The 27,020-nt window shown below is 48.4% G+C and overlaps 1 protein-coding gene across 6 annotated transcripts in view; it reads right to left on the reverse strand.

Annotated features, from left to right (window-relative positions):
• FAM110B (family with sequence similarity 110 member B) overlaps positions 1-27,020 on the reverse strand; it is a 200,752-nt gene that overhangs the window by 60,412 nt on the left and 113,320 nt on the right. For 4 of the 6 annotated variants that reach the window (XM_082364779.1, XM_082364775.1, XM_082364777.1 and 1 more), the window contains one exon: positions 4,985-6,803. The exons of 1 other annotated variant lie outside the window; for it this stretch is intronic. In XM_082364779.1, coding sequence (XP_082220905.1) covers positions 5,358-6,473 — 1,116 coding nt within the window. In that variant the 5' untranslated portion in view covers positions 6,474-6,803 and the 3' untranslated portion in view covers positions 4,985-5,357. Of the gene's footprint in view, positions 1-4,984; positions 6,804-21,777; positions 21,859-27,020 lie in introns of those variants that run through there. One more of the 6 variants, XM_082364778.1, reaches the window with a different exon arrangement.

The raw sequence follows: 27,020 nt of genomic DNA on the forward strand, positions 1-27,020 counted from the left end.
CAGCTCATGGACAGCAGAGTGGAAGACGGCAGAACTCTCTGCCATCCTCTAGGGCTAAGTGGACAAGGAGGGTGGACATTTCACAAATCACGGTGAGGGCTTCCGTGGTGGGACAGTGGTTAAGAACCCGCTTGCCAATGCAAGGGACACGGGTTCGAGCCCTGGTCCGGGAAGATCCCACATGCCATGGAGCAACTAAGCCCGTGCACCACAACTACTGAGCCCACGAGCCACAACTACTGAAGCCCGTGTGCCACAACTACTGAAGCCCGTGCACCTAGAGCCTGTGCTCCACAACAAGAGAAGCCACCACAGTGAGAAGCCCGTGCACCACAACAAAGAGTAGCCCCCATTCGCCACAACTAGAGAAAGCCCGCGCGCAGCAGTGAAGACCCAAATGCAGCCATAAATAAATAAATAAATTTATATGAAAAAAAATCGTGGTGAGGTGAGTCGTCTTTTCTCAGTGAAGAATCTCTTCCATTCCTCTGGAGCACCCTTCACCCATTTATTCCTTCCTCAGTGCATCTTCTGGTCAGTACACACTGTGTACATCTCCAAGGCTGGGACAGGGGAGCGATGCTGATTCACCGAATCGTCAAAACGTGTTTCCTGATTGCTGAGTCGTGGCCAGACCTTTCCCTCCAGTTTGCCCTTCTCAAAGTCCTTGATCAAAAAAGACAGGACGGGGCTTCAAAATGGCTCGCTCAAGAGTGAAAGAATGCGATTCTATAGACTTGTCTCTTTGAACTCAGCGGGCTGAAGTCTTTGTTAAAATTTTATTGGTTACCATTTGGGTAAGAGTGAAATTGCTGAAAATCTGACTGTTTGAGACATGCTTGTATACACAGGCGGCAGATAAAATTATCCAGGTGAATTTAAGGGCGCTTTGGGTTTTAGTACAACACACTCAGTCCGCCTGTGCTTGTCTTGAGTTGGGCTGTAGGGAGCGCAGAGCAGGAGCCACAGACCTGAGTTCAAGTTCCCTTCTGCCACTTCCCCTGGGGTCTCAGCTAAGGGGCTTAATCTCTGTGGAACTGAGGGTCTTCATCTCTAAAATGGGTCAGTAGTTATCACCTTGGGTTCATCGTGATAACATTTATAGTGTAACTAGTATAGGACTTAAGTGTGATAGCTTAAAAATATCAACACTTATTAAGCATCTACTATACTCCTTGGGCTTCTGTGCCCGACTCTCGGGCCCTAGTTCACATCGTAACCATCAGAGATTTGTGCATTTATTAGGACCGGTTCCCCTGCTTCCTCCCTGGGGCAGAAGATGAAATGTTTTGAGGAAAGTATACTGTCTCAAAATTCACACAAAGGCACCCATGCAGTCTAGCAAAGTCTGGGTCCATGGTGGTCATGACAAAAATGATCATCTAACTGGAAAAGGCAATGTTGAAACTCAAAAATATCGCAGTGGTTGATAGTCGAGTCTGTGAGGCCAAGGAGGGAGAAGAAAGCATTCCTCACAGAATGAAAAGCTACGGCAACTCAGCAGTAATGGCGATATTAAAACATGTCCACAAATTCTTTGATCTTCCTTCCTTTAAAAGGTGGCGCCTCATTCTCCTCTCCATGAGTGTGGCTGCATTTAGCGACACTCTCCTGATGAACTGAGCACGGTGCAGGTGTGTGACTTAGGATGCCAGGTCACCAAAGGCACTGTGGCTTCCTCCCTGCTTTCTCGGGTCACTCCCTCTGGGGGAAGCCAGCTGCCATGTTGTAAGGACTCTTGCCAACACCACGTGAGCCGTCTTGGAAGCAGATCTTCTAGCCTTGGTCAAGCCTTCAGATGATGCAGCCCTGGCTGACATCTTGTCTGCAGTCTAACCAGACACCTGAGCCAGAACCAACTGGCTAAGCCACTCCAGGATTCCTGATCCACAGAAACCAAGATTATAAATATTTATTGCCTTAAGTTGCCGAGTACTGGGGAAATTTGTTATGCAGCCATAGATCACTGATGCAGTGGTAAAAAGTCCCCAGTGGAAAATTCTCTTTGGTTGGAGCCTGGAGGCCTAGGCTGGGTGGCTGAAGGGGACACAGAAGATGAGGTCTGAGAGGGAAATGCCCAACTTTCCCTGTCAAAGTTAGGATTTATCCTATTAGCAACTTATTCAAGCTGGAGCATGTTTTCGCATAGAGGAGTGACATCATCAGAGTTGATTATGATATCCCTGGCATGAAATGGGATGGGAAGAGGCTGGTTGTGGGGAGGGGGAGTTCCAGTTACAGAGTTCTAGGAACAACAGTCCAGTTAAGAGAAGATGAGAGCCTGAACTATGGCAATGGCAGAGGGGATGGATATGGGAGGACTGTCTTAAGACATGGTGGCTTGAAAAAAGAAACGACCAGTCTCCAAAGCCATGTAGTGCAATCCTGTGTCACCCTGCATTGTGTGGGGTAATAAAAGTGGGCTGAACTATATTACAGCCATATAGTCACACCAACAGTACCATCATCATCACACACACACACACTCAAGATACTTAATCCCATGAGCTACAAAAGTGAGCCTTTTGCAAAGAGGACTTCACAAGTAGAAAATGTCTTACTCTCAGGATTTAATATTAAGCATTTGAAATTGTCCTTTATAGAAACTCTAATTTCAAGAACAAAAAGAAAATAATGAACTCCCATCTTCCATAGGAACCCAAAGCCTCACATTTGTCCATGGTATAAAGAGGCCCCAGAAGATTAGACTGAACTACAGTGGGGTGATTTATAGCTCTGTTGGAACACAGATTAAAGGTGGTTTTGAAGTGTTGGGAGATTCAAACAAAATCAGCATAGGCAGGGATATTAAATTCGCCAAGTACTCATCTCCCCCCAAAACCAGTTACCTTAGGAAAATAACATCTATCTTTAGTATTTCAATAGCCCCAGAAAGAGATGGATATATAAATGCTAAGCCAAGAATATTTTAAATGGCCACATGTCTATCCAAATGGTGAGGGGAGAAAACATGTGTGTGTATATAAAAATATAAAACTTTCATCCTATTATCTTGAATGCATTGTACTATCACCACTCATAGCAGTATTTCAAAGTCTTTCTTATGGAAAGTAGAGCTCTAGTTGAACTAGAAGTTAAGCAGAGAACCAGAAAAATTCAAAACCAGTGGAGAGTCAAGGAACCAAATTTGATTTTCATAAGGAAAACGTTTGTGAACGGTTAAGAGTTGGGAATCATATCGTTTGTTTCTGAAACTTTAAAAATAATCCTTTCTTTTACTTTTACATGTTGTATGGAACTTTAAAAGAAATGTTAATCTTCAAATAACTTGATTCATTAAATACCTGTTGAATACTCAATGTCCTAATAACAGGAGGTAAGACATGTCCATTGAGAGGAATGATTCTTCTCTTAAAGTAAAAGTGAAAATCTAAGTTCCTTGAGGCAGACACTGTGTTGTTGACCACAGCAGTCCCGGGTCAACGGTGAGGACTGAAAAGGGAATCAGTCAACGAACGCCCTTTTGAAAGAGGAATGGATGAATGAATGAATGAGTGGACCAGTGTCTGAGCACATGTAATGTTAATGACATTGGACTTGTACAAATAAGAACAAGGCTATAAATTTCAAAAGTATGTCTCTACCATCAGAACTCACAAATATTTACAACTAAAGAGTCTGGTGGAAGACGTGAAAAATTCTGATATTTACGAAAAGATAAAAATGCTGAAAGTGTGAACTAAGTAAAGCAGCAGCAGATTTTAGGAACCTCGATGAAACTATTTTAGCAAAAAGCACACTGCTCTAACTACAATGAAGAACACGGCTGTTCAGAATAATTGTCATGGTGAAAATAACTTAATGAAATGCTGCTCCTTCAAGACCATCAAAAATCTGCTTCTGGCTCACGGTCCAAGGTGAAAGTTCCACGGAGGGAGCAAAGGAAAGGACAAAGAAACCACCACCATGAGTGCCTGCACCAGAGCTATTTATTAGAGTAACTTTTCCTTTTTTTCTTCTTAAAGATTTCGTAACAATTGAAGTATGTACAAAGTCTTACAGCATTTACACCATAGAAAGTGTCCTATTAGCTGATGAAGCCTAAGGCAGTGCTGCTGGGAGCTCCAGAGCGTGTCTACAAGAGCAAGGAAGCTGCAGGTGGACCTCTCCGCTACAGCAGCTGATGGACACCTAACTAGACCACCTGGAGGACAGGTTATGGGGGAAAAGGAACAAGCTGATATGCAGCACTAGGGACCACAGGCTGTTAAAGCTACCTAGAGTTGTGTTTCCAGTTTCCTAGAGCCATAACAAAGGTCCACAGCCTGACAGATTAACACATGTGTGAGGGTACAGTCAAGCTGCTCAGGTCTGGTTCAGCTACCAAAGGTATTGACTTGTGAATGGGAGGCTCTATACCGATATGGCTGGTATTTCCGTTTGTGTTCATGTCTTCAGATACCTCTCACCTGCCCAAGCCCCACTCCCCTCTCCCTTTATCAACAACAACAACAAAGGGAGTGAAGAGAATCCGCATGGGATTAGTTCTTGACCAAAAAACCAACTTAAAAAAAAAAAGACATTCAGTATCAGCTCTAGGGTGGCCATCCTGTCAAAAGATTAACAGTGGAAATTTCTGAATCAACCTAAATCAGAACAATATCAACAAAGCCTGCCAACACCCAACCTCCGGATTTAATCACCTTCATTGTATCTGATTGTCTTTCCTTGGGGTCAGCATTACACAGAACCACCAACATTTACACACCGAATCGGACACAAAACGTACGTAGCACCGTCGCCCCAACCCTAACTTGAGTACGTGGCGAGCGGATGTCAATACCTACACAATTAACACCGGGGTCCCCACTTTCTTCCTCAGAAAGCCCAGCCTGGTTCTCTCTTGGGTCAGTCACTATCTGTTTGGTAAGCAGACCCCATTCGTTTTCCCACCGTTTCGGTCTCCAGTGTAGGCCGATTGGCTTTTTTTTTTTTTTAATTTCAAAAAGATGCTACTCCCAACTTAAAAGCCAGTGGATAAAACTTTTAATTAAGACACCATAGCGCGGGATATAAAAACACAGGAACCACATAAATATTGAAGAAGTTGTATACCGTTTTCCTTGTAAACAGTTTTGCTGAAGATCGAAGCCCTAGTGTGAATCTGGCCCGGAACTTCTGGCGGATGACGAGCGATCGGCCAGGCTCTGCAGCGACGGTGGCCGAGGACGCCAGGTCAGTCCCCACATTGGGGGGCATGCAACTTGAAAGACATTGCACAACAAGCAACACAAAGAGAGTGGAGAAGCTCACAACACTGCAAGGAGACCTCACAACCTCCATAACTGCCGAGGCACGGACAGAGACCCCCCTCCCTCCGCTGCGCGCGCTTCCTCTTACACGTGGGACACCTTCTGCGACTCTCTGGCTTGTTTGATGCTATACAACCACTTGATGATGCGAGCGTTTCTCTCGATCGCGGAGATGCCATAGGGCACCCGGTCATTGGCACTGTCATCGTTTCTAAGGTCACTGTTGCTGTCCTGGGACTGTTCACAGTCTGAGCTGATCATGCTGGCGCTGCGGAAGTTGAGGGAGATGATGTCGGAGTTGGCGCGGGCGAAGTTCTCCATGCCTAGGGTTTCCAGCTCCTCGGGGTCCAGTCCGCAGTAGTTGAAGAAGCGCTCCACGTCGGCGTCCACCCGGAAGTACCTGTCGCTCAGGTCCGACTTGGACCGCTGGAGCGAGGGTCTCCGGCCCACCCCGCAGGCCGGCTCGGCCGCCTCGGCCTCGGGGGACCTGACCGCGGCCGGGGCGGCGACCTTGGGCTTGGGGGGCAGCGGCGGCGCGGAGCTGCTGCAGGGGATGGCCTTCAGGGGCTTGGCGCCCGTCACCTTGCGGATGTCCGAGGAGCTGTGCGACACGTGCAGGAAGGCGTCGGCGGCGGCGGGCTCGAGCGGCCGCCGGCCCACGTGCGAGCCGCCCTCCTGCGGGCTGCCGCGGCCGGGCGTGGCGCGCACGCGCAGCGACTCGGCGAACGAGTGCCGGTGCAGCTCGGGCGCGTCGGCGCGCGGCGCCGGCCAGTTCCGCGCGCCGTGCTTGTGGCCCGAGCCCGCGCTCGAGCCCTCCGAGCTGTTGAGGATGTTCTTGAGGATCTCGAGCTTCAGGGTCTCGCGCGGCGCGCCGCCCTCGCTCTTGGCGCCGCCGCCGAAGCCCTTGAGCGTGGGGCTGCCGAGCGCGCGCTTGGCGCCCGGGCACACGGGGGGCTTGGCCAGCACGGCCGGCTTCACGGGCTCCTGCTTGGCGTTGATGACCTCCTGGCTCTTGACGTACTTGGCCTTGTCGGCCTCCAGCCGCTCCACGGCGCTGAGTCGCTTGGGGTTGGGCTCCGCCTGCCGGCGAAAGTAGTCGGGCCCCTTGTTGAGGATGCGCAGGGGCACGGCCGACGTGAAGGTGCCGGCGGGGCTGACCGGCTTCACCATGCTACCTGTCTGTAGGCTCTCCGTGGGCATGGCGGGCGCTCTCTCCCCGGCGGCCGTGGTGGATGCTCGTCTGCGCGCCTCCGGATGCGCTGGGCAGACACATGTGCGGGCGGCACAAAGGGCAGCGGACGGTCCGGAACCGAGTGTCAGCGGCGGCGGCGGCGGCAGCAGCGGCGGCAGCGCCTCATCTCCCGGCTCGTTCACCGCCCCGCGGCTTTAGTTCCCTGGCCGCCTCGCCGGCCGCCCGGTGCGGAGAGGCCCCAAGCCCCAAGTTCCTTTCAGCTGCTTCGCCGCCTCCTTTCTCCTCCCCGAAGGATGTGGGAGTCTCCTCCAGGTCTTTGTGTTCGACTGCAGGCAGAGCTGAAACACACAGCAACCAACCGCGGGTTAGGACGGGCGAGTGACATCACGGCTGCAGCAACGGCGGAGCCGCGCGCCCCCGCCCCAGGGCACCCCCGCCGCCCGCCCGCCCGGGAGGGGGGCGATCCCGGCGGCCGCACGAGGCCCGCGCCCCGCGCCCCGCGCTCGGAGAAGCAGCGGCAGAGGGTTCCCACGCGCCAACTCCTCCCGCCGCCTTCCCAGCGGGGAGACCCGCCTCCCGATCACGCCCGGCTGGCATCACTTATACCCAAACCCCGGAAACGCTAGACGAGTGCAGAAATGCGGGTCGTTCCCCGTTCATGAAATGCCACTGGGTTCCTGAGAATCCCTTTGCTGCTTTAGGCTACAGCATCGATGACGTCTAATATGCCTCTTGCGACGAAGCAAACCTTCAGACTTCTGACTATCAATCTCTCCTAACGCTTCAACAAGCACCCAACTCTTCAAAAACTGAAAAGATGGGCAAGAAACGGCAGTAAACACGAAAATATTTTTTAAAAAGTCAACATGTTTATCTTACTTTTGCCAACCAATACATTTGAAAACACATTCTCCTGCGCATGGAATGCGTATGAAGTTCAACCCATTAAACACAAGCTTATTTTTTAACTAAAACAAACAAAAAACAAACAAAAAAACCTGGACATACTTCTAGATCAACCATATAAATAGACACTCTGATTATAAATGCTCCACAAATTTTTCACACCATGAGCAGAAATCAAGTTTCTTTGTGGTATGTATTTTCCCAGATCCCCTAGAGAACTAAGAACACAATCTTAAGGTGTCAATCAAACCTAAATATGTTACTTTATGGAAAACTTGTATAATAGGTAAGCATTCATGGGGCTTATTTATGGCTTTCTGAGCAACTTGACTCCCTCACGCCCCCACCCAAGCCCACGATAACGGAACACTCATCAACACTCCCAGCATAAATCTTGAGGGAGTCTTGCTGCTTGGAGCGTTTCATGAAGCATTTATCTCAGCAGCCCTCTCAGCACCAGCCACCTCTGCCTGTCACTGCTGGCACAGAGCACTGATGGACGCCTCAGCCTTCCAAAGCACTGGTGAAAGACCTTTTCAGCATCTTTGGTTGTAATTAGGAGTATTAAGAGAATAATGTAGTCAACTAACTTGTCAAATAACTCATTTACAAAATAAAGCGGTATTACTGTAAAATGATCTGCTCTCACGGGAAGAAAATGAAGTGTCTTAAAATAAGCTTGGGGCGGGGGGCTGATATTTTTCCTTCACATCTTTTAAAACTCTTAATCTCGAAGTACACCCATCGTCATGTTTTGTTAGAGACCATTTTGGTAATCTGCAGAAGGATTCGTTCTAATAAAAATACTTTCCTATGCAAGATGTAAGAAGCCCCAAGGCAACTCCTCCATAATGATTTCCTTTAATTGTGCGGTTCTATTATGATACTTCAATTTAGTTTCAAAAATCACCTCCTCTCATGAAGAGGAAGTAAGACTGTTTCTTTGGACATATTCTGAATGAAATACCAGAGGAGGAGTGCGGATTCCTCTGCAGATCCTCGGGTCTGCTCATCCACGAGCCTGCGTACATCTCACCCGGAGGACGAGCCTGGTCCTCCAGGAGGGGGCTGCAGCCAGAGCAGGCAGCGGAGCCGGGGCCCGGAGGCAACCCCGCTGGATCACCCCCAGGGCACCTGACAGCCCCCAGGACAGGCCTTGTTTCTCCCGAGCGCGTATAACATCTTCACTGGTTACCTCTGCAGCTTCCAAAATGTGTCCACAGAGGGGACAGTGCCAGAAGGTTCAGGGGCAGAGTGAAGGACACCACGGAAAGCTGTGCCTGTGACCTTTGTGCCTAAGGACCAGGGCAAACCTCCAGCAAGGGGGAAGATCGCCCAGCGGGTGACAGGAGGTAGAGCCTCTGCCCCTTCCCCTGGGGCCTTGGCTCCTCATCTGTGACACGAGCGCTTGGACGAGATTCCCACGAGTCCTTCTCCCTCTAAAAGCACGTGGCTCTGAGGAGCTAAGGACAAGTGAGTTATTTCCAGTTTCAAAAAAGGCCCATGGGAATACTGGCCTGTGAACTCTTCTATGCTTCCGGCATTCACTGTTCTTAGGAGAAGGTTCTTCACATGATGAGTTGTAGTGATCACGTGACGGTCACTGGCGGTAAAGCTCACGCTGGCCCGCACGACCGTGTTCTTTTCGAATTCCATCGTATTCGGACTGGAACCCCCAAATGGCCACCGCTACCGACCGACTTTCCAGTGTGCCGAGCTGTCTGTCCAGGGGGACTTTGGTGCCGTTCCGAACTAAATGAAAGTCATCTCTCTGCACTCTCGGGACCGAGGACTCCCAGGCTACTTTCTAGGAAGCATTTCCCAGGAAGCTCGTCCTCCTCCCGCCCTGCTTTCTGTCTTCATGGAAAAGCAGGCCTGAGAATGGGTGAACAGAGGCACCCAGAGGAGCCAGGGGACGGCTCCTCCAAGCGCTCCCATTCTGCACGCCCTCCAGCCGAGGAAGCAGGTACTAGACACAAAACCGGCGTGAGCGTTTATGTTAGAAAACCAGTGATTATTTGTAACTAATTCACACTCCATTTCCTTCCTGTTTCTACCCCTCTTCCGTCTGCCTTCCCTTTGTCATTCCCAATTTCCCTAATAACTGTCAACATGCTGGTGATGTTTAGAAATGACCGTGGTCACAGCTGAAACGTTCTAATTGAAACTCCTGGAGGTGGGGAGGACAGCATCTTATCAGAAGGCTTGAAAGCCACGGAAAAAGCTGTAGGAACTGGTGGGGTGCTACAGGATAATAATACGGTGCAGGTGATGTTTCCTACCTGTTTTAGCCAACGCACTACTTCAAAAATAATGAAGGTGGCAAAGGCTGCTCCTTCTCTTAATTGTGACATAATCCTTAACTTCTGCTCTGTTACTTTTTGATGTTCAAACAGTGTTGGCTGGGACGGAGCTGTACAGACCCACCCAGAGTTCTGGAGTGTAGACTTTGGTGTGATGCAGACCAGGTACATTCAAGACACCTGGAAACCTGGAACTCCATCGTGACGTCACAAATATGATAACCATGGCCTGTGTTCAGGGATCACATGGTCCTCCGCTGATGGCAGGCTTGCCCAGGCCCCTGACATCAGGACAGGCCCGGGCACTGCTGGAAGCAGGCCTGAAGGGGCCTCTATGCCTCTTCATCTCGTTTCAGAAAAATTCGACCTCAGCCACGTGAGGTTTCATCAACAAAGGTAATTATCCGGCCCTGCTTGATCCCTGATGGAGGGCTAAGGAGAGAGGACACAAGCCTGAGGGAAGCTTCCATTCACAGCCCATTTTGCCTACATTCTACCCTGCTGAATATCCATTTAAAAATTTCGTGAAAGCATAACATGGATTGGAGAAAAAAATGTGGCAGAACCGAGGGACAGAGCGGCCCTCTGAGTCAGGGCAACGTGAACTCACCAGCAGCCCGGGTGGGGGTCATCGTGGGCAGAGCTCCCCCAGCAGCTCCTTCCCGATGGAGGACCGGGGCCGGAGGGGTCATGTTGCCTGCATGGGGAGGGCTGATGGGGCACAGAGCCAGCCAGGGGCAGAGGACACAGGGGCAAAGACACGGTGACTCCTGCTGGCCCTAGTGATGCCTCTCAAACTTGAATGTGCCTGTGCATCCGGGGGTCTGCTGGACACCCCAGACTCTGCATTTCTCACCAGACGCCAGGTGATGCCCAGGAAGCTGGTCCAGCCTTTGAGTGGCAAGAGGACATGGAAAGAATCTCACTCCTGTACCAGCGAGCGTCAGAGTCGGCGCTAGATGCTGGCACGGAGAACGTGAGCCAGGCTTTCTTGTCTCTTACATGAGTAAAAGTCTGGGGCTTTGGGGACATGGAAACAGCAATCCCAGAGAACTGGAACTTCCAAAACCAAAGTGGCCTGGATCCGTCTAACTTCACATCTGCCAGCTGCCCATGGGGGCAGTTAGGTAGAGACCAGGACCTGGGCTGACGGGTGACACTGGGGAGACCCAGCACGCCGGTCTCAGAGCATTTACAACCCTGGGGGCAGTGAGGGATAGAAAGTGAGCCGCCGTACACACAGTTTATGTGAAAAAGGCTGAAAGCCAATTTCCTGTAACCCAGGCAACGTGAGCCTCGGTGCCTCCGAGGTCAGTCGGATCACGGTGACTGTGGCCTGTGTGAAGGGGCCTCCAGCTACGGGGCTGCCGCGGGGAATGGCTTTCACAGTTGACACAGCAAACCCAGATTTCTGTGTGGTGTCTCTTGATTTTAAGATTCAATCATAGAAGACACCGTGGGCCATGTGCTTCTGGTAAAGTAAAGAGAAACAGACAATTAACGCCTAATTGATCTTTACGTTCCAGGCAGGAAGAGAGTCCTGCAGTTACAGCAAGCACCCTGGGAATGAACATAATCCCAGATTCACCTGTAGAAGTTTCTCAGATATGTGAAAACTGGTCATTTCTCGTGTGTTATGGCAGAAAAAAGGTGGAATACTGCTTTAAGGAGGGAGTCTGACTAATTCCACTCTGAGTCACTGAACATCTCGGCGTCTGGATCTCATCTATGAAAATGAATGTGTTGAATTCGGTGAGCTTGAAAATGCTTTCCGCTCAAACATTCTTTTTTTTCTTTTGGCTGTGTTGGGTCTTCGTTGCCGTGCGCGGGCTTTCTCTAGTTGTGGCGAGCGGGGGCTACTCTTTGTTGCGGCGCGTGGGCTTCTCATTGCGGTGGCTTCTCTTGTTGCGGAGCATGGGCTCTAGGTGCATGGGCTTCAGTAGTTGTGGCTTGTGGGCTTCAGTAGTTGTGGCTCACAGGCTCAGTAGTTGTGGCACACGGGCTCAGTAGTTGTGGCTCGCGGGCTCTAGAGCGCAGGCTCAGTAGTTGTAGCGCACGGGCTTAGTTGCTCCGCAGCATGTGGGATCTTCCCGGACCAGGGCTCGAACCCGTGTCCCCTGCATTGGCAGGCGGATTCTTAACCACTGCACCACCAGGGAAGCCCTGCTCAAACACTCTTGGAGGCAAAGAGCAAAAGAAGCAATTTACCTTTGAGGTTAATAAGAGCTCTGGAAGAACCGATTCTTCTAGTTTCGGATCACAAAACATTTACAATCTGGGTAAACTTGTCCCTTGTTGCTTTCTGATTTTTTTGGGAACAGCATCTGTGCTTACTGACTTTAGCCGTAAGATTCCAACCTTCATAACTGTATTCTTGTTTTTTCCCATTTAAGAGCAGAGAAACCTCCTTACAATTGAAGTAAGAATGCAGTCTCACATGACACCGTTAACTTTTGAATTCTTTACACATGTAAGAGAAAAGCACTCAAAATCTAAGAGTGCTGAATCTAATTCAGCTTACTGAGTTGTGGGCTGGGTTGAATCAATTGATTAGTACCTAGTGACTGAGCAATTATGTGTAAGATGTAAAGAAACAGGAAAGTCATGGCAATTTAGAAAAAAATATTCAAAATACATACAGTGAATATTAATTAAATAATGTTGATCAGTGTGGCAAGACTGTCACAATGCACTTCCCCACCAACCACTTCTCGGGAGTCAGATGACAGAGCAGGAGGGAAGAACTGGAGTAAAGGCACGGTCGTGGGGCATCCGTCCTCAGGGAAGCTCTCCACTGAGTTCGTGGTTCATTCAAGAAACCTGAAACACACCCGACAGCCAGTGCAGAGTGCTGGTGGCAGGGGGACGGGGACAGACCTACTGGGGTGAGGATGGGGCAGATGGACTTTGGATTTCATGCAGAGCAATGGGGGAGCCCTAGAGGGTGATCGTGCACCAGTGACAGGGTCAGGTCTGTAGTTCTAAGAACTCCCCTGGCTGTGGGGAGGGACCAGGATGAGAGGGGGAGCAGGAACAGCTGCAGAGAGGCTGGGCAGAGCTGCCCAGGGGAGGGAGAGGCAGTGGGCTCTGAGCGGTGGCCCCCTGGGCACGGCCCGTGGGCCCGAATCCTGGCTCTGCCCCGTAAGGGCTGAGTAGCCTTGGGCAGGTCACTTCTCCATCCTGGGCCTCAGGTTTCCCATCTCTAAAATGGGGATAATGATACCACCTACCTATTCAGGGCACTTGAGAAGGTTAAATAAGGGCACAGAGGCACTTCTCATTCATGTCACCCTAATGAGGAAGGGGTCTTTGGGGATGGAGAGAAGCGTGGACAATTTCAAGAGATGTTTAAGACCTGCACTGGGCCGAACTTGGTGTCGGTCTGGTTGTGGAGGGTGAGGGAGCCGTTGAGGATGATTCCGGGCTTCCTGCTTGACTGCTGGCACGTGGTGTGTGGGCAGGAAGCACACACTCTAATCTTCCCTCGCTTCCTCCTCTGCACCCCAGGCTTGAGCCAAACAGAACCACGGCAGCCTCTCCGAACCAGCTGTGCACGTTCACACATCTGTCCTCCCTCTGCCCGAGACGACTGTAACCAGCAGGGTTTCAGGAGGAAACTTGTCATCTCCTTAATACGCATCGCAAATAGTTAACAATGTTGTGGCCATCGTGAAAATTACATTTAGAAGCAAGATGTATTCCTAAATTAAATGCTTAGTTCTGTAGGTTAAAGGAAGTAATGGCACTGCATTTGGAAGACATTAACTTATCCATTTTAATTAATATGCCATGTTTTTCACCATTTTCCCTTTTCCTTCCCTTCCTAATGTCATTCACTTTATTAACTCCTTTTATGCTGTGAAAATAACTTGTAAAGAGTGCAAAAGGAGAAGAACAAAAGTGAAAAGGTAAACGGGGGAGTAACAAAAGCATGTATCCAAAAAAGACTAAATTTGCACACGATAAATTGAACGGAAACTAAGAAATGAGAGGCCCAAACATCTGGAAGCGTTAAGTCAAAACCACCGCCCTTTCAGGACCTGTTGTTTTTTTCATTTACTGAATGACGTGCCTCCTTGCTTATTGCCTGGTGAAATCCCTCAACATCTATAATCCTGATGGCTGGCTCTTCTCTTTTCTGACCTCAGTGTTGCCATCAGCAATCAGCTCCAAGCTGTAAATGAAATAATCTTCTTGCCAACAACACTCTCACTTTGTATATTCTTGGAAACCATGGACTTGTCCTAACAACATTTAAACTTTTGATTCTGGTATCCTAGTCATTTTTTTTTTTTCCTAGTCATTTTTTAGCTTACTCTTTCAGTTGGCTAGAGTAGGTCTTCAAATGTTACATAATAAAAAAATTCTTGCCCTGGGTTTTCATGATTTTGTTTTCATTTTCCACCTGTTGGGTAAACCATCTGTCCACTTTTCAGCAGGTCCTTTAAGCCTTGTTTCTTTTGACACATCCATTCTGTGCAGCCGGAGGACAGAAATGCACGTTGGAATAGTGAAGAGATGCCAAGAGGCCAGCTTTACCTTCTAGGCCGTCATGGATATGGACCAAGGAGCAATGCCCCCCGGGGCTCTCCTAGGGTGCGCCCGACACGCGGGTGAGCACCACACACTTGCACAGGCGCTTTGATAAACGCGTGGAAATTACTGACAGTCGTGTGCTGTATTACGGCAGCAGCCTCCAGGTGGCGCTGTGAACTGAGCAAATCTGCAGGGAAGCACGGAGGGGGTACAACTTGTTACCCACAGCGCTTTCCCGTGATGTCAGGGGGCAAAGAAGGAGTGGGAGACAATGTCACCTAAGGAGCCGGTATCGGGGCTGACTCAGCTCTTTGCTCAGAGCTGTGGTTTGGACCTTGGCGTGTGCCTACCCTCACCCCAGACAGACTGAGGTTGGATTCAGGACCCCTGCCCACCTCCAGAGAGCCTGACCCAGGTCTCCTGGAGCTGATGGAGACTGGCTTGTAGCTGGAGTCTGAGAGGTCTAAAGAAAGACTGTGCTGGACCCTCCACCCCAGGACACGGGCCAGAGGAAGCTGCGTTTCCACGAGTACAAGGGTTTCCTAGGCCACACGTGAACTTGGGGAAAGGTGGCCTAGGGTTATCTTAAAAGGAACTGCGCCCAAAGAGTCACCCACCCCGAGAAAGCCAAGAGCCCTGCACTGGGGGGAAGGCCGTGAGCACCCCCAGCGGTGGGAGACGTGCGGCTGCCCCCAGGGACCCCAAAAGCCCCCAAAGAGAACGAGCTCTGGACTCCCCCATGCCCAGGGGATGATGGGTGTCAGAGCCAAGAAGAGGACCCCCGTCATCGTCCCCCCGCACGTCCACAGACCCCCATGGACCTGCCCCCAGGTTAGAAGTGATGCCTAATATGGAGCCGGAAAGGAGCTGGGAAAACGCACAAGGTTTATTCAGCCCCCTCCTCCACCGAGGTTTCGAAGCCAACACAGGCCTGAGCCGGGAGAGGGGGAGCCCAGCTGAAACAGGAGGAGAGGCTGGAGGTCTTCAGTCGTTCATGCCTGAAACTGACCTGAGGACTTTGAATTATTTAAGATGAAACGAAGAGGCTACGGGTCGTCTCTGAGATTTCATCCCAGAGGCGGAGAGGAGAATTCAGGGTGCATTCTTAGGGCATGAGAAAAGAGGACACTCGCTTCCTGTTCATCCCCTAACGAATCCAGGCCAGACAGTAGAACCGGTCCAGGTGGCATCCTTCGGGGTTTCTGTCTGTCCGCCTGCTGACGCAGAGCCCCTCAGTCCAGAGCCAGGTCCAGGGTTCAAGGTCAACCGCGTTTACTCCAGAGCCCGGCCACTCACAGCTCTGCGACCCTGGGCACGTTCCCCGAGCTCGGTGTGCCTCAGTTTCCTCCGGACGGTACGTGTGCTGGGGCTGCCGTGAGAATTCCGCGAGGGAGCGCGTCGAGGGGCCGGTGTGGAGCATTGCGTCTGTTCAGGCGACGTGAGCTGTTATTACATTTCGTCCCCCCTCATCAGGTTTCAAGCTTTACGGTCACTGAATGATCTTTTGTCTTAAAATGATTCCACGGGTCTCAGGTGAGAGCGTGTGTGCGATTTCAAGGTGGGTTGACCAGGCAGTTTCTATCTACAAGGTCACTCGCGTGACCCCATTTTGATTTGAGCGACAACAAAAATGTGTGGTTTCAAATTTCAAAGCAAACAGTTGTGCGAGTGAAACAGCCTAGAGAAAATAATAAAGCCATTATTAAAAATGAAATCAAACCTAAGGTCGATAGGAGAAAAAGAGCCGGTCAAATCTCAATCTGGGATGGAGTCTTGACTTTGATGTCATTCTCCAAGGTCATTTAGAAAACTCGTTCACAGGCTTCATTTTCATTTGTAAGTAAGTCCACTCTAAAAAGAAATGTCATGGGTTTCTTTTAAAATGCACTTCTCTTATTTAAGACAATTACAGGTAAAATGAAATTGAGAGTCAGAAAAAATAAAATCCCATTTCTGGTTCAACAGTCTTCCGTGGCCAAAGGCAGAGAAAGTTTTGCTATAACAGGGCCACCAGCTTGTGTCAGTGTCGGGGAGCCCTGCCCTGCCCCCGAGATCTCAGAAGCCAGCACCAAAAATCGTTCGGAAATACGATGGCTTGCTTGATGGAAATAACGACAAGTAATTAAAAGCAGGGTGACTAGAATTCCTAATGACAGAATTCCAGTGGGACTGCTTGCCTTGTCCAAACGAACATAAAGTGATCCCACTTTCGGCCTCTTTGTCCTCTCCTGGAGGGGGCTTCACTCGGCTCTGTGCTCGGCTGTGAGAACGTGTGAGGCACAGCCAAAGTCTCAGTGAGAGCCCCGGCCCTTCGCACAGGCTAGCCCCTTCAGGTCCCAGGCTGACCAGGAGCACCTTCTAGCAGCAGCAATGACATCTCAGCAAACTCGAGGATTATGAACTTCAGTAGCAGCTCATGGAGACACCGTGCAGGGCTCACACGCCCCATCTCATCCATCCTCACAATTACTCCCTTACGAGGGGTCTGATCCCCCTGTACCAGCAAGAGGGTAAGTACTTGCGAGTGGCACCCCCACCAGAACCCGGGGCTGCGTGGATCTGGGGACCCGGCATCTGGTTGTCCCACTGACATGGGTTGTAGGCACCCGCAATTTGCATTTTTCTTTGGCTGTGTAAACTTGTACATACTCTACGGCAACCGTAGCAGGGTGGCAATATAGACAGAACCTTTATTTGTGAAAATATTTTCAATTTCTAGTGAAATAAGTATGTATTAAATATGTGTGTGAATACGTGTGTAAATACATATGTGTGTGAATACGTGTGTAAATACATATGTGTGTAAATACTCTGAAATAAATATGTGTTAAAACGGTGACACATATCAACTTGAAAGAAGGAAAAATAAAGCAGCATTATGGGGGGAGTGGACCAAGTTCACTGGGAGTGTATTAGGAAAACTGCTATTTAATTTACGTTTAAAAATTAACCTGTTCATAATGACCATTTCCTGTTAAGCACATATGAGGTACTAATGCACAGAGAACTGTACTAATGCGGTTTAAAGGTTTTACGATTCAATCCCACCAACATCTCTAAAGCAAGTGTTATTATCCCCACTTACAGATGAGGAAAGTCATGTCCAAAGACACCAACAAAGTTGTCTAAGATACTCGGCTACCAGGTGGCTGAGGGCTCCACAACCTGATCTGCATGCCTACCCCTTGCTCCACCTCCCCATGTCACACCCTCATTCCAGCTCTTAAAAGGTGGGCGTGATGTAGTTCTAAATGGTTTACATTTAAATAATGTAAGTGCATTTACATTAGGAAGCCACACTAATTGTAGTTTAGTCCCTAAGCTCTAAGATCTACTCTCTTGGCCATTCACTGCTGAGTACCGGCTTCCCCTAGCAGGAAGAGGAGGACGAGAAATCGCTTAAACTTTTTCTTAACGTCAAATAATCATGTTACTTGCTTACAGCTTAAACGCACAAGCAGAGAAGGTGAAATGTTTAACAACTGAGTTCCATTAATTTAATTTTCTTTCTTGACACCAGTGACTGCAGATCCATCAAAGTTAGCTGAACTCTGATGAAAATCATGAGAGATTAAAAAGAACAACAAGCAGGGGCTTCCCTGGTGGCGCAGTGGTTGAGAATCCGCCTGCCAATGCAGGGGACACGGGTTCGAGCCCTGGTCTGGGAAGATCCCACATGCCGCGGAGCAACTGGGCCCGTGAGCCACAGTTACTGAGCCTGCGCGTCTGGAGCCTGTGCTCCGCAACAAGAGAGGCCGTGATAGTGAGAGGCCCGCGCACCGCGATGAAGAGTGGCCCCCGCTTGCCACAACTAGAGAAAGCCCTCGCACAGAAATGAAGACCCAACACAGCCATAAATAAATAAATAAATAAATAAATAAAAAAAGAAAAACAAGCAACAGAGACTGTGTTTCATTCTGTCTACAACACGGAGCATCTGGAGAGTAGGGAGAACTCACTTTTTACTGCCATTTCTACTAAAGCCCCCAGCCGTGTACACAGTAGGCGCTCACTAAAATGGGCACCCAGCTGAACTAAAATGTAAAATGCAAAACCCTTAGTAGACTACCTAGCACATTATTTTATATTATAAAAGCTCAATGATGGCCTCAGATAAAAAACCCAGGAAGCGAACCTCAGGATGCACTGTTTATAAATTTGAAACAACACTCCAAGTGCCTTCTTTTGATTGGAGAGCTTGGGGCACCGGCCCACAAACGCACAGAAACTGTTTATTCACAGCTTAACGAACACATTAGCCCTGAACTGTGCTTACAACACAAATACGGTCCAAAGGGAAATCAATACAAGGTAGAATTTTAAAGCAGAACCAGTAGGTTCTGCTTTAAAAAAAAAAAGAATGAATACTGTTGATGTTATTTGCCAAGCAACACCTAGAATTATTTTCCATCTCTGGAATCAATCTTAGTGCTGGAAAAGTCCAGCAGTTGTTAAAACAACTAGTTCCTTGCCTCAAGTGTACTCAGAAAAGACAAACAGTATTTTTTCACTTTTAAGAATTCAGACTGAATTCTGGGACAATTCAAAGTAAGACAGGCAAGTCTGTAGACACCTATTTTTGCAGCACATATTTTAATCTTTAGCACTTAACACGTCTCACATAAACCATTTTCAAGCCTAGAACGGCATGAGGTAAGGCTTCACCACAGTCTACACTGGAAATGTCATTCTGGGGTCCAAGCGACAAGGGGCTCAGGAGTGGCTGATACGGTCACTGCACCTTGCCCAGGCCCGTTCCAGCTCTGCTCCAAGCTGGCCGGAGCGAAAGCAGCGGGCAGGTGGCCCAACTGCTATGCTCTGCGGCCACAGGCCCTCCCCTGCCTGTCCATCGTCACCTGCCCCCAGGGCCCCCTCCCCCCGGGCACGCTCGCTGACGCCGGCGCCTCCCTGCCCTGGCATCCCCCAGCCCTCCTCCGCCTGGCCTGGACCAGAGCCTTCCAAGTGTCCCCAGACGCACCGCGAAGTCTTTTCTGACCTCTCATTCTGTGTGCCATCCCTCCTCCCTGGCACTGCCCTTCCCCCAGCCACGGACACCTGGTCAGCCCAGCGTAGCACCGGACCCTGCGGGACAGCAGAGCTCAGAATCTCTTGTAGGGACCCTTGTCTGACGTGTGTCCAGCACAGGATGTGTGTTTGCCCCAATGCAAAAGAATAAGAAGCTAAAACTATCACAAAGGCTTTGCTTACTTCCCCACCTTCCTACTCCCGCTGCCAAAACAAACAAACAAACTAACAAAGCCAGCTCACTGAAGAGTCTCTCTAAGGATGATGATAATAAAAAAACCTATATTAAAAGTAATTTTGATAAATACTTTAAAAGCTACAGACACTGCTGGATGGACAAAGCAAATCTTTCATGAGATCTGAAAACTCTGCCTTCCATATTCATTCCAACACAATACGCTTTTTTACCCTATTCCTTCATGCTGTTCTTTTAAAATGAAACTATCTGCCTCTATCTTGATTAACTGTTTCTCATTCCTGTTTACTAAAAAAAAAAATGACTCATCCAAAGTGAAAAAAGGGAGTTGGCTTTTAGAAATAGTTCTTTTTTTCCTCAGTCTCTATCATTGTTTACATTTGTTTAGTGAGAAATGAAATTTTCTATTATTTTTTAACAAGAAAGAGGATTATTTTGCTTGGGGCGAAAGGTAGTTGTTGATGTTTACAGCTTCCTGGTATCTGAAGCTTTTGATTCTGCGCGCATCACTTAACGCTCAGGAGAGAAATGCAGCGGCAGCCATTTATGGGGACTCTTCCTTCTGCAACACCTCCGGCCAGATGGGATGGACACCTTAGAATCAACAAGTATCACCTGTCCCACTTAGCAGATGGGGAAACTGAGGCTCGGAAGGTTTAAGTGAGTTGCCTGAAGCTGGTCAGTTGAAGGAGCAACCCCAGGTCCTTCTGTTTTCTAAACCGGTGCCCTGGTACAGCCCTCAAAAGTCATGGAACCGTCCCAGGTACAGCCCTCAATAGTCATGGAAACGTCCCAGGTACAGCCCTCAACAGTCATGGAAATGTCCCAGGTACAACCCTCAACAGTCATGGAAACGTCCCAGGTACAGCCCTCTACAGTCATGGAAACGTCCCAGGTACAGTCCTCAACAGTCATGGAAACGTCCCAGGTACAGCCCTCAACAGTCATGGAAACGTCCCAGGTACAGCCCTCAACAGTCATGGAAACGTCCCAGGCTGCCAGGGGTGAAGAGGGGCTGGATTTGGACGTGAGCCTGAAAGGAAGGGAGGAAAGAACATTAGCTGGCGCCCTCCTCCCCACCCCTAGCCCGGAGGATGCCAGGCCTTAGGCTGCTTCCAGGACAAAGCCTCTTTCCTGCTGTGGTGGCAGAATCTGTGTGCCCACTGCCAGAGAAGCTGGAGTTCGCAGTACTTGCAGTGCCAGAGGAGAAAGCAGTGAGGGGGAGTTAAGAGGCAGGAAGATGCTCTGGAAACTCTGCGGGGAGACGGCATTCCTAAAATATAAAGAATAGGCCCGCGAAATCCAATTTGTGGCAGTGACAATAAAAGCCCTTTGGTAAGATTCTCTAAGGAGCTCTCAAAATTTCACTGCTCCCTCTGCGGGAGAAAATAATTATTCTAATATCTTGCTAAGGAAATTAGAATATCTTCTGAACAACAGAAAAATAACAATCTAGTCATCACCTGATTCGATACAAAGCAGACTTCCCTGCACTTGCCTGGAGGATTGGGCCGGAATCCTCCAGGCCACGGAGACCCACCCAATACGACAAAGACCACTTCCTGTGATCCTCCCACCCCCAAGGGACAGACCCCCAAGGGGGCATGTTTATACAGACAGAAGATCTAGAACGCACAAAGCACCAGTTATGTATCTGTGCCTTCAGAAAATAATGTTTCCCGAGCATCTACTCATGCCAGGCAGTGAACACAATGAACGCTACCTGGAGCTCACAAATATGGCATAAATAAATGCAATATGCAGCACGATACGTCCAGGTGCTAAACAGAAGGGGAGAACCAGCATTCAGCAAGGTGGAAACTGCTGCTGATTCCAATAGTGGGGGACAAGGGCTGCTGATGTGTCCCAGGAGCTTGGAGAGGAGGTGAGGGCTGGAGGTGTCAGCAGGATCAAGAGAGGGAGTTTTTTTTTAAGATGGTAGAAACGACAGCACATTTGTATGTTGACAGGAGCGGTACAGCAGAAAGAGAAAGACCAACGCACAGGATGCAGGAGACAGATTTCCTACGGAGGCACTGAAAACAGGGAGATAAAAATGAGAAGCAGAAGCCTTAGCACAGGGGTAAGTTCTGGCTTACAGGCGCCAGGAGGCTCTACGGGACTTTTCATACCTGGCCCGGGACATCGGAGGAGACCTCTGGAGGTGATGACGGCGCTACAGCAGTGGCAGGGGCCGGCGCTCCTGGGGGTGAGGGCAGTACCTGTACGGACCCTCCCGGGAGCCCGAGCTGGGCTCGGGGCACAGAGCACCTGCCGGGGCTGACGGGCGAGAAGAAAGGCAGTGACGCTGCCGCGGGGACACAGACCCAGTGAGTCAGCAGTTACCTTCTAGTGCAGATGCTGAGCCGCCACAGAAGCAACACTTAACAGTGCTGGGAAGCGGCAAGTCCCCATTTGCTTCTCCTCCTGCCAAAAGCAAAGCATCGGATGAATTATAATTCCGTCTCCGAGCAGAGAGAGGAAGAATGTACTGCTTTTGCAAATTTAAGGTTTAACCACGGGGAATCAGAGACCCCAGGGAAAAACAACTAAGAAGTCGTAGAGTATATAATAGCCAGGGAAGGGAATGCGATCCTTCGACAAAGACCACTCAGTGCCTACCATGGGCCAGGAGAGGCTGATGTGCCTGAGACGGACGCAGTGTGGCCGTCACAACATTCACAATGTGCCAGCTGCAGTCTGCACAATGCAGTGTCAGGGCGGGGAGATTCCAGGGAACACGGGCAGGGGAGGACCCGAGTGGAAACAAGAGGATAGTAGCCCATGACCATTCCGATGGCGAGACAGGGGAAGGGCATCTGGGAAACAGAAGACAGAAGACCTAGCGGGGTAAGAACACAGCAAGGAGAAAGGGGCCCAGAGAGCAGGTGTGACCCTGGAGGACAGCGTCCTGGCGGAGAAGGGGCTGGCGGGGCCCCTCCTCCAGGGTCTGGGGTCAGAATACGAGCTCCGCACCCCCAGCTCCACTCTTTACTCCCGTGTGACCTCGGGTCTCTCTAACCTTCGGGTTCCTCACCTGCACCACGAGGATGACGCCAGGAGCCCTTCCTGGTGTGTTGGGGGTAATACATGTTAGCCACTGTCCTTTGTAGTGAGCTAGAGACAACGCCATCAGAATGTCACAGACTGTAGAGGCAATTTGTAGATCGATTTAAGGAAGACTTTTTAAACAAAACTGTCCCAAACTGGTATTAACTCCTTTGTAAAGAGTGAGCTTTTCATCCCAGAATGGGCCTGTGCAGACAAAGTCTTACCATCAGCCCAAGAAACTTTAGAGGGGATTCCTGCAGTGGATGAGGGGATGGCAGACGAATAATAAGTTCTGTGATTCTTGGAAACTTTTTCTCGCTGCTGATATTTAATTTACTGTGTTCAAAGCAAGAAGACAGGAGCACGAGGACAGAGGAAACATGCAGACAGAAGGAAAGTTTGAAGATAAACCGTATGTAAGGTATTGATCACTGAACGAAGAATTAAATGTAATATATTAAGAAAGTGAAGTGGATTAAATCTCCCAAGAAACAAGAGAGTAAAGAAGAGGAAGGTATGAGCAAGGTGGGGTGGATGAAGAGACAGCAGGACCCAACTGTGCTCGGAACGTGGTGGACCTTTCCTTCCGCTCTGCTCTAGTCGTCCTGGACCTGCAACACGGATGATCTCTTATATCCTTTATGGCCTTGAAATTCTCATACTTCTTATGCAGCCTGTTTCTGTATATAGAACGTGCAGAGTTCTTTAAGCAGCGCACAGACTCTGAAACTGCCCATGAGTTTACAGCCTGATGGAGGGAATCATTGTCAGGAGCCATTTACGGGGCTGAGGGGTGATGACCAGGGCTGAGGATGGGGGCGCTGGTACCTGGAGGTCAGAGGCAGCCTCTCCTGTTACCAAGGGCTGGATGGTCCCTGTAGTAAACGTGCTAACGGCAGTTATACTGGCGTGTAACATGTTAGCCTGTGTTTACGATCACGTCACCCCAAATTCTTCAGAAAACATTTAGCCGGCAACTGCAGTTTAGTAACCGACTTATGAAATTCTGCATTCAGGACCTGGTAAGTGTGCAAAAGGAAGCCACGGGCTCCGAACTGGGAGATGTTGCCAGAAACCACTTCGGATGCAATGCCGAAGTCTCCAGTCGAACGTCTGGATTCGTGTAATTTCTCCTCCATTAGCTTAGAGGGGATCCGACGCTTCTGTGGCATTGTTTATTCTTTATTGATTTCTACAGAGAGGGGATTGGACTTTTCTCATTTGTTTAACAGCCTTAAAGGTAGATGGAGGCTTTTAAACGTTCATGTTCATCTATTTTACTTACTAAGGACCTCTAGATCACTCCAATCGCTGTTTCTAGAACTCAAGGAGGTTAAAGCTTTCCTGTGTTTATATCTAGAAAGACATTGCAATAAATGAAGCCAATATATATATACCATAAAGACTAAATTGCTCCTTTTATCAAGCTACAATTGACTATTAAAATAAAACTTATCTTAGGGAGACACTGGAAAAAAGAAACTATATTAAAAAGTTATGGTCTATCTCAGAAAATATTTCAGCAGTCCATTTCTAGTCTTTGCTCGGAGAACTACTCAATATTCAACTTCTCATTTTTCAATGCCAGCTTTTTTCAAATATTATAAACACTCTAAAGTGACCTACTTCCCCTGACACCTAAGAAAAGTGATGTGTCATTCCAAAATCCATTTCTCCCACTTGCAAGGCAAGCAACAGTACTTCTATAGTCATCCTTCTCTGCCAGATGGGAAAGTCTCTTTTAAATAAAAATTTCAAGAAAAAAAGTTATTCTGCAAAGTATCAAATGTTCCCTTCTAGCTGGGTAATTTGGAACAGTCCTTGGGTGCAGCTCTCTAGCTGGAACCGGAGTGTAGACTGGGGATACTCACGACAGAGCCTGGCAGGGAACTAGGCAGTAAAGTGATGTAAGGACTACAGAGATTCTCAAAAAGCAGGGTTATCTAAGAGGGCACTTGGCCTGAAACCCCTACAGGGACAGGAACACCGAGTGCAGAGCAGATTTTGGACCCAAGTGGGTCTACGTTTGAATCTTGCTTCTGAATCCTCTAGCTCTGTGGCCTCGGGCAAGTAAATTCCCTCTAGGTACTTCCATTTTCCTGTCTGTAAAGTGAGGATCCTAACAGCACCTTCCCCACAGGGTGGGGAGATGAGATGACGGGACTCAGAGAACGGAAGGCACTCAGCATGGGGCCTGGCTCACAGAAGGCAGGCACTGAATTTTTACAGTAAACGTGATCGAAAGCACTGAAAGTACCCACAGGTATCACTGGAAAACCATTTCCCTGGTCAATTTATTGTTTTCAAGTCACATAGTTCCAGATGTTCTTGTAAAAAAGAAATGCATCAAAACAGAATCTGTATCTACAAAAGATCTTTCTGGGATTTTGCGAGGCATTGCACTAAATCCGTTTAGCGATGGGGGAGGAATTGACATCTTTACTGGATTGCTTCTCCCAGTTCTTTAACATGGTATGTCTCTCCATTGATTTAGACCTTCTCTGATTTCCTTCATCCGAGTTCTAGAGTTTTCAGCACATGAGTCCTATATGGGTTTTGTTAGGTTTACACTGAAGTATTTCATTTTTTTGAGCCATTGTAAATAGTTCTGTATTTTTAATTTTGCCTTCCATGTGCTCATCACTACTATATAGAAATACAACTGACTTTCGCATGTTGATCTTGTATCCTGTGATCTTGCCAAATCACTTTTTTAGTTCTAGGGTTTTTTTGTTTGTTTTGTAGACACCTTGATATTTTCTAAATAGACGATCATGTCAGACAAAATCGACAACAAAGAAGCAGGTAGGAGCAAACTGGGCTGAACAATAAGAGAGAGTGGAAGAAAAGTGAGCACCAAGCAGAACTTTCCAGTAGCTATAGGCAAACATGCGCATGATTATTCGAAAATTCCAAGGAAAGGCAAAGGAACTGTAATAGCTAAAAGGATATTGAAAAAGAAGAAAAAAGTGGGAGGAATCACTCTAGTACTCAGTTTCTTGATTTACTATACAGCTATAGTAATCAAGATTGTGGTATATATTGAGACAGACACACAGATCGACAGAACAGAATAGAGAACCCAAATAGGGACCCAGAGGTACAGTCAACTTATTTTGACAAAAGTGCAAAAGCAATTCAATGGAGGAAGAACAGTCTTTCCAACAAATGGTGCTGGAGTGATTGGACATCCACGAGCACAAATATGAACCTTGACCTAACCCTCATTCCTCATGCAGAAACTAACTCAGAAAGGATCAGAGATTTACTTGTAAAACACAAAACTATACATTTTTTAGGAGATAACACAGGAGAAAATCTTTGGGATGTGGGGCTTGATGAAGGGTTCTCAGATATGATATTAAAATCTTGATCCATAAAAGAAAAAAATTTGACTTATCAAAATTTTCAAAAAAACGTTTGTTCTGTGAATGACCCTGTTACAAGGATAAAAAGACAAGCTACAGACCGGGAGAAAATAGCTGCAAAACACATATCTGACAATGAACTTACACCTAGAATATATAAATAACTCTCAAAATTCAACTTTAAAAAACCAAATAATCCAATTAGAAAATGGACAAAAGATATGAAGGTTTCAACAAAAGGTCTCAACAAAGAGGGCATTCGAAGGGCAAACAAACCCACAAACAGATGCTCCCCAATACTAGCCCCTGGGACGACAATGAGCTATCACCACACACTTGCTGGAGGAACTAAGGTGAAAAAGTGCCCCCACTGGTTAGATGCTGGGAACAGGCAGAGACACTGGTCCACCATGGACGTCGACGGCAGCCATAGAACATGGCACAGCCCAGCAACTGCACTCCTGGGCGTCGATTCCAGAGAAGACGAAAACTACAACCACACAAAACCCTGCACACACGTGTCCACTGCAGCTGTATCTGTAATAATCAGAAACTAGAAACTATAAAGGGCCACAGTGCCCCTTAATAGGTGAATGTTAATAACGGCTGGTCATCCGAGCACAGAGCGCTGCTCGGAAAGGAAAAGGAACAGTTGGATGTATCTCAGTGGCACTCATGCTGAGTGAACAAAGCCAATAGCAGAAAGTCACACACTGCATGATTCCAGCTATAGAACATTCCCAAATTACGAAATTCTAGAGTGGGGAACAGATAAACGGTTGTCGGGGGTTAGGGATGGGAGCGGGTGTGTCTGGGCGTAAAGGGGTATGGAAAGGGAGAGCTTCGTGCTTTGGTTAGAATCTTGACTGTGGTGATGGTTCCATGAGCCTACACGTGCGATAAAAGGACACAACTATACACACGCTGTACCGATGTCGATTTCCTGGGTTCAACACTGCACTCTAATTACATAAGACATAATGCGAGGAGGGGGAAGCTGGGTGATGGTACATGGGACCTCTTTGCTCTCTTTGTAACTTCCTGTGAGTCTAAATTTTCAAAATAAAAAAAAAGTAAAAAAAAAACAAACGCCTGGTTGTAGCGGGGGAGTTGGAACACACAATCTGCCCCTGAAATAAATGAACAATCATGATTTCAAAAATAACCCAG

This window comes from Balaenoptera borealis (assembly GCF_965194805.1).
Source record: "Balaenoptera borealis genome assembly, chromosome: 17".
In the NCBI taxonomy this organism is placed as follows: domain Eukaryota; kingdom Metazoa; phylum Chordata; class Mammalia; order Artiodactyla; family Balaenopteridae; genus Balaenoptera; species Balaenoptera borealis.